Source organism: Triplophysa dalaica, chromosome 2 (assembly GCF_015846415.1).
Source record: "Triplophysa dalaica isolate WHDGS20190420 chromosome 2, ASM1584641v1, whole genome shotgun sequence".
In the NCBI taxonomy this organism is placed as follows: Eukaryota; Metazoa; Chordata; class Actinopteri; order Cypriniformes; family Nemacheilidae; genus Triplophysa; species Triplophysa dalaica.
In genome coordinates, this window is record NC_079543.1 from 6,619,051 (window position 1) to 6,637,169 (window position 18,119).

Genomic DNA, 18,119 nt, shown 5'->3' on the forward strand with positions numbered 1-18,119 from the left:
AATCACAAAAATCCTGGATAAATGACACCGAACCTGTACTTTTTTTATGATAGTACACAAAATGTCATTAACTTGCATGTTTTAAAGATCAAACCTCCTCCAACACTCCATACAAGAAAAATATTTAAGGAAGGTTTCAAAACCTTTTCCAAATATTTCAAGGTCTGTTTAAATGATTTAACACAGCAGGTTTTGACACATCACGAAAACAGTAATGTTAATGATAGTTTGGCTTTGGTAAGTGATCAGACCCCTGTATCACGTCCTCTGGCGTTCTCTGTGCAGCGGCGATGAGGGAACGTCCCGCAAAATCTCTGCAGCTATTTTGAGCTTGTCAGTGAGAAATGCTTATTCGCCCCTTTTACTCGGATCCTTTTTGTGTCAAAGCTGATTTGTGGTTGGCTTCAAGCTATAGATATTTGTTTCATGACAGGACGGAGTAATGTCGTGTCTCTCGGGCTGCTGTTGAACATCACCTCAATCTCCAGACATAATATGTCAATGGATAAGCCCTTCATTTTGACCTTTAAATATCATTTGAATGAGTAAATGCAGAATCAGAATTATTACAAACTAACTAAGATTAACTTAGTTAGTTCATGTTAAATTACGTACCTAACTTATGAGAAGAGGTGTGTTATGATTTCATTTTGGTACTCACAAGCCCTAAACCATGACCACTTACATTGGAGTCACTGGGATGGCCTAATAGCAGTGGAGCTGCTGTAAAATTGTGCATTTTTGGAATAACTACTAACTGAAAGACATGTCCTGCCTAATCACACCTGTATCTGATGCCTCAGGCTCTGTCAACTGAAAAGATGTCAATCTGTTTGAGGGTTTAGGTTTGGTGATGAGTTTGGAGGGCGGAGCTATGGATTAAGAGGGAGGTTTTCGAATTGTATTATCGCCCAAGTTACTATTTTGCTAAATATCTGTATGAGATTGGACCAACATTTATTGTATCTACATTTTTAAGTGACCTATCTTTTCAAATATGAATTTAAATATGATTGCTTTTCATTTTCCATGTAAAGAAATTAAAAGTTGAATTGATACACATCAAAGATGTGACCAGCTTTCAAATCTATTGCCCAAGCGATTTACAAGAAACAACCGCCTATAGACCACTTTGGAAGACGTAACAAATGCTGGTGCAAACACAGACACCGACACACACATGCCTCACCACCAAAACAAGCCTTTTCTGTTTACACCTGTGTACTTTTTCCCTAAGAGACCGGGACAAGTTTAGGGCATTTCAAGCGTCATGGTAACCGGGTATTTTTCACATTATTGTGAGAAGTAATCCCTCTATTGTGACTGAGTGTACACACCATCGCACTCTCCTCGCAGCCCGGAACGCTCGCAGCTAATTCCCTCACATTAGGCTCAATCATCGTCCATCACTTTAGCCATGCCGCGCTGCTCCACGCTGACAGGCACCTCGGGGAAAGCGCAACGAGCAGATGCCAGAGGCGGTTAAACCGGAGCTGTTCCGACCGGAACGCCGCGCGTCAGGCCGCAACTTTGCCAGCTGCCATGCAGAAAGCGCAGCGTAAGCCGCATAACTTATCCAGAGCTCATTGCAAACAAGTCTCAACCCAGCACCCGCGGAGGGAAGCTTACGGGGAACAAAGCGCATTGTTTGACAGAGGGGAAGCAAGGGTGCGCTTAAGCAGACAAGCATGCGTCTCTTTGGTGTCTCGGTAACTCTGGGGCTGTCATTTCTAAGTCTGGGCTCACAACAACAACACCTGCGCATATTTATACTTAAAGGTGGAAATACCCATAATGCAACTGGTTTATATAATTCTTTGTTTAAATTGTCATATCAGAGAAAACTGTTGAAAAATACTTGTGATTGGACACATGGCAAAACAGCCTCCCTGAACAGTCATTCATAAATATTTATGGATGTCATTTATGTCATTAACATACATCAACACATATCAAACCAGAGTAACTGTTCAGTTAAATGACAGTGCAAACTTCACCGGTTTGAGGATGAACCAAACAACATTTACATATGAGTCTTCCAAGGGCACAGCTTGGTGTTCTTTTACGGTGAACCAATTGTTACAAAAAGCTAGATTTTTGTACAGAATATGACTGATTTAAGCAAATGATTAGCGGTCAACCAGTCTTTATAATACAATGCTTTCTACTTTGAAGTTAACCATAGAAATATGCTATTGGCAGTATTTTTAAAATGTAGAAAAGACTCTTACCGGGCAAGTCTGAAAAGAGCAGGATACACTCATTAAAGCCGTTGGCCAGCAGTCGGTCTCTGAGCTGTTGCAGAATAGCAACACCAATGCAGAAAGGAAATGATGAGTTTCCTAACAACAGAGTATCCCAAAGGTGGAAGATCTTGTGCAGAGGGAAAACATCTGGGCAGAAAATGGTAAAACAACTGAAGTTTGCAGATTTGTAGCCTTATAACTAAATAAAGACCAGTTCACATCATGGACGATAACTGAAAGGATTATCCCTAAATTAGCGTCCGCACCAACAAACAATAACATTGTTTAACATAAGTTTGCAGGTGTCATCACGTTTTTGCTTCTTTGCCGAAGGATACATATTTGCAAAACGTGCTGTGTAGCAGTTTGTCCCTTTAGGGCTACTGTAGAAACAACATGGCGAATTCCATGTAAGGGGACCCGCAGTGTATGTGGATAGAAATAACTCATTCTTAGGTAATAAACACATAACGCTTTATCAACTAAAGTCTTTATACACATCTGAAGACATAGTTATGTACATATGATTGAATTTCTGTCAATAGATCCTCCATAATCTCACACATTACACCTTTAAATTCAAGTGGATTTTGATTGGCTGTCCATTTTGAGCTTTCCTCAGATGGAAATAAATTGATTTTATTTTGTTTTATTAAATCGTTCCTTCGTTTAAGGTAAATAAATGATATAGCCGCTGTTATGGACAGTGAAACTAGGCTACAAATTGATAAAATGTAATCAGGTTTTAACTAAAATAAAACACGCTCACCAATTGTTAAACAATGCTCACGTATTAATAAATCTTGGGAACAAAAATGTATTCATGGTCACTATATAACTTTTTGCCATGTCATCTGCGGGGCTCCGCAGAACCCAATGATTTCACTCCTCTGTATCTTTAATGTTGCAGTTGTAGTGTAATTGCCACTATTCTCTTAAAGGAGTAGTTCACCTTCAAAATGAAAATTCTATCATCCTTTACTCAGCCTCTTGTCATTTCAAACCTGTAGGACCTTTTTTCTTCCGCAGAACACAAAAGAAGATATTTTGTAGAATTTTGTGAACAGCCCCCCATTCACTTGCATTGGTTACAATAGAGGGTGTGCTGTTCTGTATCCAACATATTTCCAAATATCTTTTGTGTTCTACAGAAGAAAGAAAGTCATCCAGGTTTGCAATGACAAGAGGGTGTGTAAACGATGAAAGAATTTTCATTGTAAGGGTGAACTACTTCCTAAAACTTTGTCATTATACTGTATTATATCCTTATACAGTAGTTTTTGTTCTTGGTGTGAGTGGGCCTTAAAATGTCAACATAAATGCAGCACAGTAGCATTGTTAGAGAGAAAAGAGGTGATTTAAACAAGGATAGCGCCCAGTGATGCGTGACTATTAAATGACAGCAAAGCATCATGGGAATACAACTGCAATTTTTTGTTGATGTCGTCATTTGTGTCAAAAGACACTACACATTAAAACAATGAAACAATGCGTAATTACAATCCATCAGTGCCTATTGTTTTTGAAATGCCTCGTCTTGGGGAGACAAAATCTTATCAAAATCTTTTCAAAAGTCTTTATCATTAATAAAGAATATTATAAAATTTCACATCGCATCAAATGAAACCCCCCCTCTTTCTGAAACAGGTAAACCCAGCTCTTGTGAAGCACTAGTGACTGATACTCACGGGTGAACATCGTAAGGAACCACGGGATGGCGTACAACTGAAAGGAACAAAGAGAGAACATTCATTCTGGCACAAAAGCCATAATTTACATGAGCAACAGTGAGATTCATGTGAAAAAACGGAAAGGGTCCTATTGTCACTTCCCAAAAAAAACGCCACAGCATTTGTGAAATTCATCAGAGGAAACCTGTGTTTGCAATTCAGGCATTTGCTTACCACCCCAATGTGAAATGAGAGGACGTGTGTGGGAGGATAATGAACAAGCAACATGCCTCTTTCTCTCTCCTCTCTCTCTCTTCAGCACCTGTTTCAACACTGCCTATTTTCCCATGGTTCTGCTGTGCTGCGGCGGTGTAGGATGTATAATCCATTTCAGTAGTTGATTGGTGGCTTTGCCTCAGAAGTGTTGAGGGAGAAATCAGAGGGCGAGTGCTAGACAGGCTTCAGTCTAGCCAGCTCAGTTCCCTGCTGAGAAGCGCTCCGTCTCCGTCTGAGAGACGCTGACCCCAACAAAACATGGTGGAGAAGTTTGCTGCGCTCGAAAAAAAGAGGCGAGAAGGAGGCATGATGGGATTTAAAATCTCCTGTGATGATAACCAGCCCAAAAAATGTCATCCTGGCACAAACTTTATCGTTTTAAAGATTGCGACAACAACATTTCAACTCGTGATCCTGAGAGAATGTACATCACCCTCGATGACATCATAACAAATATTGCCCTGGACCAATCAGGTGCGAAATTGTTTGGCCGCTGAGCGAGTATCTGGACGTTTCTGATAAAATCGGTTAGTTTTGGCAAAAATGTCAGCCAATCTAACATCATCTAAGCGCTAAGCAGGACACAAAAGTAGGTCAATTTGCAGTGAATTTCAGGCCTTACCCAGCCAAATATAATAGCACTCACGGAGATAAAACTGAACAGAGCTAAAACCCCGACAGACTTCAGTCAAGATGTATTCATGCCTCAAAGACCTTATGATGATAACATGATCGGTCAAGTCGATAGCATATTATTCTAACTTCACTGCAGAACAAAACACAAAAATTGACGTTGTCTGAAACAGTCGGAAAGTAAGGAAATGACCATTCGTGAAAAAAAAAATAGATCAAGGAATCGCGTCTAGCCTCAGCACAAAAATTGGACGTAAAAAAAACATGCATCACACCTGGTTACGATGATGCGTAAAGACTAAAAAATAGTAAACTTTGACCAATTTTGCTTCAAGAAACCTTGGGTAATGTTACAATCACCCTTTAGAGCAAAATGTCACCAAAACTTGTAAAATATGGCCCCTAATGTCGCAAGGGTACATTAGATTTACTAACCAGAAAGCAATCTGCGTCCCCGTCAAGCGGTTATCATGGAAAGATTAAGTGTACATCACGGCCTTCAAAAAGACTTCAGCCCAGCAGTAGATTATATCCTCCCATCGGACCTGCTTTTGATTCTCGTTGTGTAGCCACAACAACAGCTGTTTAGAGACTCAACTGAACACCTTTGAATCAGAGACGGATTCGACTCTGCTTCCCACAGCTCATCTTTTATTTGGGGTCGGTCTGGAATTTTAAGGTTTGCTCTTGGATTTGTCTGTGGAGGTCAACTATCCATCAGCGCGGAGAGAGACCAAGCTTTTTGAAAAGTGGGGAGGCTTTGCGAATCCCAAAACTTGGCCCGAACTCAAATCTTAAGGTGAACCCAGAATGTAAATATAGTCTATATAGATCTTGGATAATGGACAAGAAACTACATACTTTGGTTAAATGCACGGGCCTGCAAAAGGATGCTGGAACTGTACATAAGTAACTAAATATCTTTACAGGTTAAAACTGCTTACGAGGCTACTTAAATATAAAATATTTAAGGAAGTATAATATATATAATACTTATATTTCAAATTAGTTATTACATAGGCAATCTATCTGTATTCTTTTTTTATCGCAGGACACTTACATCTGGTATGAAGCCGATCTCATTGAGGTGGTTGCTAAGCTCGGGGTCGTGGAACGCGATCATCTGCGAGAAGACCGTCAGATATTCTGGAAAAGTATACAGCATACATTATCAAAAACTGCACACGACACGAGCCTGAGGTGCATATGACCAAATGTGAACCTCCTTTTGATCCTATGCTAAAAAGTTCAAAGGTGATCTTACCTTGTATAACATGAGAGTTGTCTTTCAGGAAGAAGTTGTACAGATATTTGGGGATAAAGGCCGACATGCAAGCATACGCAAGAGCTGAGAGATAAAATATAACTGGGTTATAAACTAGAGTCACTTCATATATAATAGAACTGAATCTTTCTGAATGGTGAGTGTTTATTTAAATATTGCGTCAGAGATTCTACCTTCATTGTTGAAATTTAGATACAGGAAAGGCGCACAGAGTGAATCCAAGCCTGAAGCGAAAACATCAGATAGGAGTTATTAATGCACAGACGCACTCACACTTTTGTATTTTTATTTCAAATAAGCATAATTTACTGTGTATATCAACCCAAAATAAAGTCGTGACTAAATTCTTCTCAAAGAAAATGAAGATTGCTTCTATTTTAATCATACATATTTCTTGTACTGTGACTTGACACGTTCAAATCCAAAATCATCCTTGCTGTAACGGAATACAGATCTCATTTAATAGATATATAAACAAATCATTGTATGACAGTAGCTTAAAGGGACAGTTCATCCAAAAATACAGATTCATTTTTCAATTGTTTTCAGCAGCAAAAATGACAAAGGTAGTCAAAAGTGCCCCAGAACTGTTTGCTATCCTACAGTACATTCTTCAAAATATCTTCTTTTGTGTTCAACAGAAAAAGAAATTGATAAGGCAATTTTTTCAACTTTGGTGGTCAATGGTGGCCAATAACTGTTTGGTCACAAGCATTCTTCCAAATATCTTTCTCTGTGTTCAAGCAATTCATTCAATTTTGGAACAATGTGGAGGTGTGAAATTGAAAGCAGGATTTTTATTTTTAGGCAAACTGTTCCTTTAAATTGCACTAAATTACAATAAATATACTGCAATTCATTTGGAAACACTAAAAAAAAATGCAATGCCTGTAAAATCCTGCGTTAGAGAAATGAGAATCTATTCAGGAGCACTACAAAGGAAAAAACACTCAAATGTCCAGAAGCATTACGGAAATGAGACAGCACCTATTATGAAACAAATCTGATCTCATTTTCTTCAAGCAAAACATTATATCTAATTTCCACCTTGATGTGAAATATGAAATATTGTGTGAAATATGACCTAGATATGCTTGACAGCTTTCATGAGATTCACCCACGCGGCAATTTATAAATCACATCAGATTCTGCTCTGTCACATCAGCTCTGTTTTAAGCAGTAAGAACCTTGATCTGTTTATAACGAGTCTTTGCTTCCATCTAGTGGCAAAAAGACAAAACTGAGTGTACACAGCAGCACCCAACTAAACTATCCTTCACCTTGCCAGTAGACCAGGTCAGAATGAGACACAACCCAGGCCTTCAGGACCCGACGAAACTTGTTGTGACCCTGGGGCGACGACAGCAGTTCGTCATACTGGTGGCAACGTGGGATGTCCACTTCAATCTGTGTGACGGACGAAAGCAAAAGAAAATCTAAAGGAACTTCAGTCTGTGACCTTCAGTTAACTTGGATAAGTGGCCGGGTGGGCGATGCTTCCATTAGAGCCGCCGGGTCCCCAATCGCTTGAAATATTCAGCAGTAGACAGTCAAATCTTAACAAGGCTTAAAGGTGAAAACAGCCACTCGGTAAACAAACTGAATTATTCAACAGGCGAATTAATTATTCAGTTTGTCAATAAGTTTTAATCAGTGCAAAGACTATTAAGGACTTGGAATCTCACCTGTCTGTCAGTGGGGATGGGCGTGTCCTTATCTATACTTTCATATTTCGATTGGATATCCCCCTGTGGGAGCGTTAAATACAAACGTTATAAATAAATAAACGATTTGTTCCAGTAAAAAGGTATTCTTGCACACAAGCTAAATGTGCCATGAATTTATGCATGCATCATGCGATTAAGCAAACCCAGAAAATCGATATACCATTAATGACACTGAAAATACCAAATGTGCTTTTTGGTTGATGAATGTACTGACACCACCTCAGAATGAAAATCAAGTAAATGGCTCCATAGTTTTCTATTCAAAGAAGCGTAAACATTTACAAGTGTTTACAATAAACTGTATACCGTGGTGTAAAATGCTGTTTTTGTGTTCACCTCAATTCCTAGTAAAGTTGCCCACACCAGACCTCTCAGAAGTGGGGGAATATCCACCCGGGCCTCCTTCCAGATCTGGTTCTTTTTGAACGTGTACGTCTGAGAACAAACGGTAAACATTTATGGCATGTTACTACATAAAGTGTACAGGATAGATAAAGTAAATACGATTACAGGTGAATTCCATTTCAACCACTGTATATTAAAGGCACAATTCGTAATGCTACCTTCTACATCGCCATCTCTGTTTGAAGCATAAAACTGCAGGTTACATTTCGTGTTTATCTTTATCTATGTTTTTTTTTACAAAACTGTGCCAGAATTACATTTCCTTTCAACACTTTTTGTTCTTGGTAATAACTGATTTTTTTTAATACAATAATATACAGATTGCTACTTGAAAAAGCATCATAATGGTACGGGTTATACTTTATTTTTCAAAAAAATTATGTGTGCAATACCAAAAATGTATAAAAATACAAAATATAGACATGGTTCTGTACCAGTGTGACCTTTTATAAATCTCGCGGAGGAACATTTTTTTAAATGTCTCCTTTACCTAAAATACAATTCTTTCCAGGATGTTTTTGTGAGGTGATTTCATCTGGTTTTACAATTTTCTGTTGATGCCTAAAAATGTGTGTGTGGTGTAGGACCTTGAGCAGTCTGTCGAAGAGGACAATGCGGGTGAGCTGGTACTCCGTGTCTCTTTCGCGGATAATGAGAGGCAGGGTGACCGCAGCGGACAGTTCATTACTGCTGTTAGACTGAGGCAGACTGGATTGCCTGCGGGACACACAAGACGATTCTGAATCCCAGGACGGACACAGACTGCTGCCAAACACAGCAGAATACATTAAAAGAGCTCTCTTACTCGTCTTCTAATAATGGATAGTACGTCTCTCCAGCGACATCCTTCAGCCTCTGGAATAAAAACATAAGCAGTAGTATTTTATTGGCATGCATCATTTTACGCTTGATTCGTGACAATGAATGTGAAATGAAGCGTGCTACAAAAACTCAGGTGTGGAGTGATATTTTACGAATAAGTTATACAAAAAAGCTTTCACTATGCATATTTTTTTATTCATATACAAGGTTTAAAAATAACTACTTTAACTTGTTGCGGTACTATGCAAATTAGAACATGCTTTCACAGCGTGGGTTATTAAACATTCAGCGACCCGTAAAAAAACACACTTACATTTTTGAGTTGATAGAGCGAAAGTGTCACAGTCGTGTCATCCAGGAGGAAACTCCTGTCTCGACCTTGACCGAAAGATTCTCCGTCCTCCAAAATAAATCTAGTAACACAACATGCGATGTAAAACACATGAAGCTGAATGCATAAAAACCACACCCCATAAAAAACAAGGACTTTGATTGATTTGATCTAGTTCATGTTAGAGAGATCGATGATGAGTGGGTACTTGGGAAGTGTGCAGACTGGAGGTTTGGATTGGATGATCTCCTGATTGGTCAGTTCTTTCTCCAGGTCTCCTCCTGCCAGGCACCACAGGTGATAAACCTCATATATAGCTCTTTCTGATAGGTAGTTTCCTCCATCATCTACATAAACAACAAAAGGTATGCACACCTCATGAGATACAATAGAATGAAAATAGTAGTGGTGGGCATAGATTTTTTTTTTAATCTAGATTAATTCCAAGATTAATCTAGATTAATCTAGATTAAAATGGCTCATTTGAATTCTGCCGAAGGGATTCAGAATATGTGTGCTACCCAAATAATGACTAAAAGTAAGTCTTTGAGAACGGGTTTCTCAAGCCAGGTGGCGCATTAGACCAGGGGCTCATCTCCTGTTTCCAAAATGCATCACAAACTGCTTGAGAAAGCTGTTCTACTATGATAATTGGTGATGAAAATTAAATTATGTTCAATAAGATGATCTTGTGTTTACTTCCGCATTAGCTAAGGGATGCTTTGCGTTTAGGTGGTACTTGAGACTGGAAGAGCTCCTACAGTACATTTACATTTAGTCATTTACCAGACGCTTTTATCCAAAGCGACTTACAAAGAGTGAGGGAGCAACAAGCGATATGTCATACAGGAGCCATAATACATTAGATCTCAATACAAAGTTACTGGTTTCAACTAAAGCTAGACCACTACCTGTTGAGAGAAAGTGTTTTTTTTTTACCAATTCCGCATTGCACAAGGTGCAAACAACCTTAGTCTTGTCGATGTTTCTATTGGGAAGCTTCTTAAAAATTAATATTCCCTGAAGCAAACCCGGCGGCTTCATAGCTGCATCCATGTTAGCACGTCAAGTTTGATGCGGTAATTTCACAGTAACGTTATGTTGTGTTCAGACCAAACGCGAATGGCGTGTCAAGCGCGAGTGATTTATATGTTAATGCAAAGAGCCAATAGACCTACTTGCTGCGCGAATCGCACGAATGAAGCCCTGGTTATGAGATGATGAGGCGGCTTCTGATTCCGCGAATGACGCGAATCACACGAGTTGAAAAATCTCGTTCTCGCCCCGTACAGTGCAGTTAAGCTGGTATACATCCGCGCTAAAATATCAAGGTGAAAGTCATCATAGCTTGCGTAGTATAGGCCCAGCTCCCAACCCAACTTTGAGAATAGATTAACGGCGACATTTTTTTTATCGCGCGATAAGAGTCTCACTGCGTTAACGGCGTTAACCACCACTAGAAAATAGCAATCTTCATACCATGACTAAGAGGTTTATACCCCTCATCAACTGTAAAATTACTTTAATGCAGGGCCTCAGGTAGTTTATTGGTTAAATAAATCAATAGCCCAAACATTATTTGTTCCATTCTTACTCACGTAATATCATTAATTCAAGCTATTTACATATGCCAGGTTACGCAGCAACTTGCCGCATCATTACAAATCGTAAGTTTGCTCTCAGATATTCATTTAAACAAATATTGTGAGCCATGACTATTTTAACGATATCTACTTGGTGGGCACCAAACAAGCAGACCGAGACCGCTGAAAAGATGGGACTCGGTCCACTTTCAAACAATCTCTGGTGCGGTTCGATTGAGAGTGCGTTCATATTTCTAGTTCAGTTCTTTTGGTCCCGACCAATTCTTTATATAAATTTAGTCGTTCAGATTGGCATTTTAACAGGGAACCTAATGATATCGAACCTAACAGCTCATGTGTAAACTCGCAACGTGATTGGATACCTTTAATGAATTATATTTTAAAATGGAACTTAATGGACATCCAAAACAATGCTGTGTGCACAGTGCTGCAGTCTGAACGCCAAGCGAACCAGGACAAAATTTACCGTAAGTAAAAAAGTAAAAAAGCCTAACCAAAAGAACCGAAGTAGAAATATGAACGCACCCTTATATAATGAGTAGAGTAGGTTATTATATCTGTTATATACATTACATTTAAAACAAATAAATAAAGCATATATATATATATATAATAAATAAATATAGTCAAATTATATCTATATTTCTATAATTAATATACATTTTATATTGTTGTATTAATATATAATTCATAATTTAAATAAAAAATGATCTGTCTGGCCATCTGGGATTTCATTATGGAGATAAAAGATTTTAATTGTGGGTTTTCGGTATTTTTACAGCGCGCTAGGAGTCTGTATCAGCATTGTTTGTTGTTTGCCTTAAGCATTTGATAAAGAATTAGATCCAGAAGAGATGATGCATGACATCAGACTTAACAAGTGGATAAGCAAAGCACGTGTTTGCTCTACTGTCAGTTGTTATTATATGTATATATATTATAGATCCAAATACACATATCGTAAATATTGAACAGCCAAACCTTTACAGAGCTCGCTGATGTCCTCTGGAAGCTCCAGGTGGGCACATCGGGGAGAAGATGAAAACAATCTCACAGGGCTCAGATAGGGTTTATACTGATGGGAAACGCTCTCAAAAACAGAATCCCTCAGAAGCTCAGCCGGGGTGGATCTACAAAATAAACAAGCAAACACACTATGATTAGTATTCTTTGTTCCTGTATCTCATTTTGTAGAGCACAGCGTTAGATTCCGAGGAGTCTAAAATGTATGTATAGATAAAACGTATAGTTTAAAGTTGCTTTGGCAATGCCTGGTTTGTTATTCTGTTCAGCAAATTCACTAAGATGTCAAAATGTGCTTTAGAATCGAGATGAGATACAGGCAGTGCCCTTCTCAAGACATTTCACAACATAATAACATAAGCCCTCATGACAACATGAAAAAAGAGCTTTACGCCGATGTGATAGAGTGTTTCGAAGTGAGAGTGTTTTTCTATAATGTAATGACAGGGTGGTTGAATGGGATACCTTCTGGATGGGAGAAACGTCAGACATTTCCTCAATAATGCCTGCAGAGTTTCGGGCAGCTCCTGGTAGGATGTAGAAGAGAATATTAGCACCATCTGCCCTTCGCGCTATAAATGTGACAGCACTGAAAAGTGACTTTTTATGAGGACATTTGGGAAGCGTTAGCGCTGTGAAGGGAAAAGGAGCTTATCTCAGCGGTTTCAAAGAAAACCTTTTGAGATGAAACCAAGGAGATAAACTGATTTTCCCGTGACAGTCGGTGTGGACGTTTCTGCATGCCAAAAAAACAATTACATGGAGATTTACATTTGTCAAGTGCAGAGATAAAAGACTCGATCAGGACTAACAAACTCGCCTTGACTGTATCTAAGCAACCGTGTTCCTCTGCTAGAACAGTGACTATGTCGTCCATGCAGCCTGTGGAGAATATCAGAAAATCAAGGAATGTTTTATGTGGTTATATGAATAACATATAATAAATAAAACTCATGTGACATTTCCGATGGGTGCTCACCCAAATTGATGATAAACTTCAGTCTCTCGCTAATGTCTATGTTCTGCAGAATCTGCCTTCCCTATTGGATGAAACATGTCATGTGACTTTAAAAAGGAAGCATTTATCATTGTGTTCTGTGCATATTCATAGACACTTAAGACAGTTTATGTACATGTATGAGCCAAAATAAAAAAAATGGATGTGAAAAAATGGAGCGGCCAAATATCAATAAAAACACAAAAACATCCACACACTATTCTATAAATTAACAAATATTTTAATTACCTCTGTTTATTCTTAGTGTATGAAAATGTATTTTTTCATATATTCAAAATATTTTGTACCGTATGTTTTTTTGATCCTGCAAGTAATGTCTTTAATAAATGTAAAATAAATACTTTTTAAAAATAGAGCGTTTTTGTCTATAAATCATTACTTTAAACTTCATGATACTTCCAGGTTTTCATTGACCGTGGGAACCTCACTCAGTAGGCTACTGTCAAGAAACATGGTGTACATACCACACAGAGTTCAAACAGAAGCACACCGAGAGACCAAACGTCTGTTTTTGGCCCTGAGGGAAGAGGGTCCTCTGTGATCGAGGGTTCGCTGGGATAAAAACAGCCTTGAGCAATAACCTCCGGAGGCAGGTAAGATGGATACCTGCAGAAACATCGAAAAACCAGAAGATAGGTGTGTTGGGAAGGTCTCGCAAATGAGGCCCTGCAAAAGACAAATAACAGAACACATGTCCCGTCTCCCCTCCCCTTGCCTCACAAGACCCAAATCGCAAGCGGACTTTATAAGACAAGCCCCCGGAGGACACGAGGGCCCCCGGTCGTGCCGCTCGGCTATGTTATTTATAACTCACCGTAAGGAAGCCGCTTTGATATCCAAGACCTGCTCTAGATCACAACAAAGATGGACCATAATGATGCATCTAATAATAGTTCATTTTTCTTCATCACGAGAGCACAGCGTGAGCCATTGATCTTTTTCCCCATGAAAGGCTGACGCTTTGGAGAAGAGCCATGATGCGTCTTAAAGGGGCGGCGCGCAAGATTTAAAGCTTTCTGCTTTGATACGATCCCGCCGAGATATTATCTCCGCCGGTGCGTAGACTCCATAACACATGAGTTTCATTTAGAAGAATATGTTACATAGCAGGAAACAAATGGAAAACATTACAGTCCAAATGACGTACCCAATGGGGAAGTCAACATCTGCTCCGTGGTTGGTCATATGATACAGGCCGAATTTGGCCAACTTCACTTTTTCCTGTAGAGTTTGAAAAAGAACATTTAATTCTGTGAAATCAGCGAGTTGAAAGAAAAAGCACTATGATATTGATGCAAAACTAATAATTCTGTCACGCTTCATGTCTTATTGATGGTAACATCATTTGCTGGGCAATAAATCTGACAGAGTTAAAGTACTGGTTGTACTCCGAAACTACAATATGGACCTTATTAACAAACGCTTGAGCAATAATAACTACAGGGTGAAACAGCAATGAATACTATCACAGTGAAGTGATCATCACAGGCAAGTAAACTGTAACTTATGTCTTACGTGTCAACGTTTTCAACACACATACCTCACGATCCAGGAGAACGTTATGAGGAGACAGCGCACGGTGCACCATACGGTGTTTATTCATGAAATCCAAACCTTCTAACAATTCATAGGCGATCTTTAGCACCTTATCTGGACTAAAAGAGAAAAAGGACAAAAACATCTGTGACACAACTGCATAAATTGAACACTACCTTCTGAACAAAAAACAACTTTCTGACAATTCGACTGACATTTTCAAGCAAAATGAGCTTACATCTTATTTTAAAAAGTGAATATTTCTGCAGGACTCCAAAGTATAATTTTTTTGAGTGAAAGTATTAAAAGAAAAAATCTTGATGAATTATGAATAAATTATTATAGGGTGAAGGAATGAAGTGTCACTCTTATTTATCCAAAATGTTTTGATGTTGACCTCCCTGTGCATGTTTTCAATGAGACACACATCTTAAGAAGCGCAATATGAAAACATCGTTTAGAAAAGTATTTCTGACTATAAAGCTTGGGGAAAGATTAGAATAATGAAAAATGTTCACTAGGAAAGCTCTGGGTAGATTAAAGTGAAATTCAGATTGAACTTTTGATAACAGGGATTGCTGAAAAGTAGTTTTAAAAAGTAATTAGCTTAAAGGAACAGTGACAGAAACCACATTCACCCTCGACTGTTCCAAAATGTTTCAATTGAACTGTTCTGATGAACACAGATAAAGATATTTGGTTGAATGTTCTTGGCAACCATTGACCACCGTAGTAAGAACAATTGCTTTATACATTTGTTTGTTCTGTTGAACCCAAAAGAAGATATTTTGAAGAATGTAGGAAAGCAAACCATTCCGGGGAATTTTTGACTACCATTGTCTTTTTTCCTACTATGGTAACTGTTTAGTTCCAAGACTACTTCCAAATATTTTTCTCTGTTTAAATCGTCACAAATACATTAATGCAGATTTGGAACAACTCAAGGTTGAGCAAACGATGACAGGATTTGTTTTGGGGGGTAAACTGTTACTTCAAAGTTCCAAGCAGCAAAGGGGAATAGGTAAACATAGCTTTACTCAATCCTCAAATGCTTAAAAGATCTTAATACAGTCAGGATGTTTAATATCTTTAGCAAAGTCAGGGCATTACGTGAGGCATTGTAGAAAATACTCATTCGTATGCAAGAGGCAATCTAGTCAATGTTTGACTATTAGGAACAATTGTAAGACAATGGTACACAATACAATTACTGCTTAATTTATCGCCATTAGAATGAATTTAAGCGACAGAATTCATAATGAAATGTCTGTATTTACACAGTAGATGGCAGAACAGTAGCAGAACACAGCATAGTGTTCACAGAATACATGTATGATCTTAATGTCAACAAATATCTATGTAAGACTTAAAAATAAAAAGAAGTGCTTCTGGACCAGCATTGAACTTGTGGAGTGGTGTATAGAAATTAAATTGATAGTATCAATCAGAAACGTTCTTATAATTTGGATCTGGATAATGATAAATATTACTGGGTGAATTATTCTGTGAATAAAATAAGTAAATGGCATTAATGAATATCAGTAAATGTATAATTCGTCCATGGGGTAAAAAACATCTCTGGCCTTTGATTTGATTGAACTGCGTTCTTTCTTGTTAGTAAAAACTTCCGCATTGTCCTTAAAAACACAGTCCTAACATCGTGAGACATCGTCTGGACAAAGATAAGACACTTAATGATCAAAAAGCAAAGCATCTGACAACTGTGTTGAAAGCGTCAACAAAAGAGGAAATTTATGAATCTCATGAACAAACAAATAAGAATTAGGTCTACTGACATGCTGATCTGAACCAGAAAATATTTTTACAAAATATAACTGGCCCCGAGCTTACTGTAAAAATGGTATAGAATGAGCAAACATCTGAATGTTGATGACATACACCTTTCAAATTATGCTTTAATGTGGTGATATCATAGTAGAAAAATTCACATAGGGTCCCTGTCTATATATTTTTTTTGGATAATTGCAATACCAGCGCTATGGAAGTGACATTTTGTGTTATGGACGTGACATAAAAATGCTCAGAGAATGAATTTGTTACAATTATATTTAACCATCTGTTTATATTTTACTCAACCCTTGTTGATATGAATAAATAAACATAAATAAACATGCGTTATGGATGTGACAAAAAAAGGAAGTGGTTTTTGGGAGACGATAAACTTTGTAGGATTTCTATAAAATAAAATGCACAATCCAGAAGCAATAATACCCAATGAATGAAAAAGCGATGCCTCTTTATAGAACATAAAATAGTTACTCCATTTATGAGGAATATATAGCGTTATAGATGTGAAAATCCTGAAAATGGCACTAAAAATAAAATTAAAAATAAATTTACAATATCACCTGTGATTTGAAGCCAGCTTACAAGAAGTGAAGAATGACACATTTTTCATAAATCTTGCATGATTTACCTGACAGGTTTGGCCTGCTTCAAAAGGTCCTTCAGGCTCTTCTCATGATGCTCTGCCACAATAATCAGACGTTCTGCAAAATGTCAAGAAGACAACACGTTAAAGCATCTGCTTCCTCTCGAACACGCCATCTTTGATCCGCTGTAAACTCTACACATAGTCTGTTGTCTGTTACTGCTATTAGAAATGACGCACTTCACCTTTAAAGTTTGCGGCTTTCCTATGAAATGGTGCATTTTGTTGGGAAGCCAACCACAAGGGCTGTTTTTGTTACAGACAGACAATGAATTTATTCAATATTTTCGCACATGTCCGTTTCTTTTGGCCTGGCAAATTCAGCATGTAACTGAGAAAAGTCCATCAAAACCGTCTGTTTATTACAGCAACAGCCTCTAAACGCTCATACTTGCATGTTATTTTCAATTGAGAACCATGAGAAACTTGGTTTCCATCTTAAACTTGACCGATAACTCATTCAATATCCTCTAAAATAAATATCGCCTGTAGCAAGATGATAGAGGTTATTTCCTAAGACATGAAAGAAAGTTATAGCATCACAATTAAATATAATATCAAGAACTTCAAAAAGAATTTTTACATACACGGGCATTGACCTTGTTGTTATGAGCTCTAAAAGATGAACCAAGCTGTTTTGTGCATGATAGATCAGCCATAAAGCAACTTAAGATGTAAAGAGACTTCCCTCCCAGATGAATTCTGTTGACGAATAACGCTAATAAAACACTGAGATAAACATCGCGAGGATAAAAGAAAGTATAAAACTTTAAAGAGCACCAGACATATGAAGCACTCTGAACCAAATGGTGAGTTGTTAAGATAAGGTCCATGAACACATTTTAATTAAATGAATCAAAAATGCATCTGTGGCATCAACTTCAATTAAAGGCAAAGTTTGTCATTTTGTCAACCTTCTCCAACCAAGTCAGAGAATTTAGAAGCATGCCATCTGTCCAATAAGTATTATGAAGTGTAAATATGTCATTGTGTAATGAAACAGAATGCCGATTCGCTTTCTGTATTTCACAGAGGCATATGTTCCTTTAAAGAGTGCATAACATGAGATCATGAAAATTACATTTCATGCA

At 38.0% G+C, this 18,119-nt stretch overlaps 1 protein-coding gene across 3 annotated transcripts in view; it reads right to left on the reverse strand.

Annotated features, from left to right (window-relative positions):
* tbck (TBC1 domain containing kinase) overlaps window positions 1-18,119 on the reverse strand; it is a 44,453-nt gene that overhangs the window by 24,945 nt on the left and 1,389 nt on the right. For 2 of the 3 annotated variants that reach the window (XR_008909388.1, XM_056771111.1), the window contains exons 3-22: window positions 17,014-17,086; window positions 14,581-14,695; window positions 14,188-14,261; window positions 13,505-13,646; window positions 13,002-13,062; window positions 12,843-12,904; window positions 12,488-12,549; window positions 11,981-12,129; window positions 9,604-9,742; window positions 9,378-9,477; window positions 9,048-9,097; window positions 8,830-8,959; window positions 8,174-8,272; window positions 7,796-7,858; window positions 7,391-7,517; window positions 6,284-6,334; window positions 6,090-6,173; window positions 5,886-5,971; window positions 3,935-3,971; window positions 2,232-2,393 (exon numbers count right to left, since the gene is read on the reverse strand). Coding sequence is in view for 2 of the 3 variants with exons in the window: in XM_056771111.1 (XP_056627089.1) it covers window positions 2,232-2,393; window positions 3,935-3,971; window positions 5,886-5,971; window positions 6,090-6,173; window positions 6,284-6,334; window positions 7,391-7,517; window positions 7,796-7,858; window positions 8,174-8,272; window positions 8,830-8,959; window positions 9,048-9,097; window positions 9,378-9,477; window positions 9,604-9,742; window positions 11,981-12,129; window positions 12,488-12,549; window positions 12,843-12,904; window positions 13,002-13,062; window positions 13,505-13,646; window positions 14,188-14,261; window positions 14,581-14,695; window positions 17,014-17,086 (1,866 nt within the window). In the remaining variant the exon portion in view is untranslated. Of the gene's footprint in view, window positions 1-2,231; window positions 2,394-3,934; window positions 3,972-5,885; window positions 5,972-6,089; window positions 6,174-6,283; window positions 6,335-7,390; window positions 7,518-7,795; window positions 7,859-8,173; window positions 8,273-8,829; window positions 8,960-9,047; window positions 9,098-9,377; window positions 9,478-9,603; window positions 9,743-11,980; window positions 12,130-12,487; window positions 12,550-12,842; window positions 12,905-13,001; window positions 13,063-13,504; window positions 13,647-13,854; window positions 13,998-14,187; window positions 14,262-14,580; window positions 14,696-17,013; window positions 17,087-18,119 lie in introns of those variants that run through there. The other variant, XM_056771119.1, reaches the window with a different exon arrangement.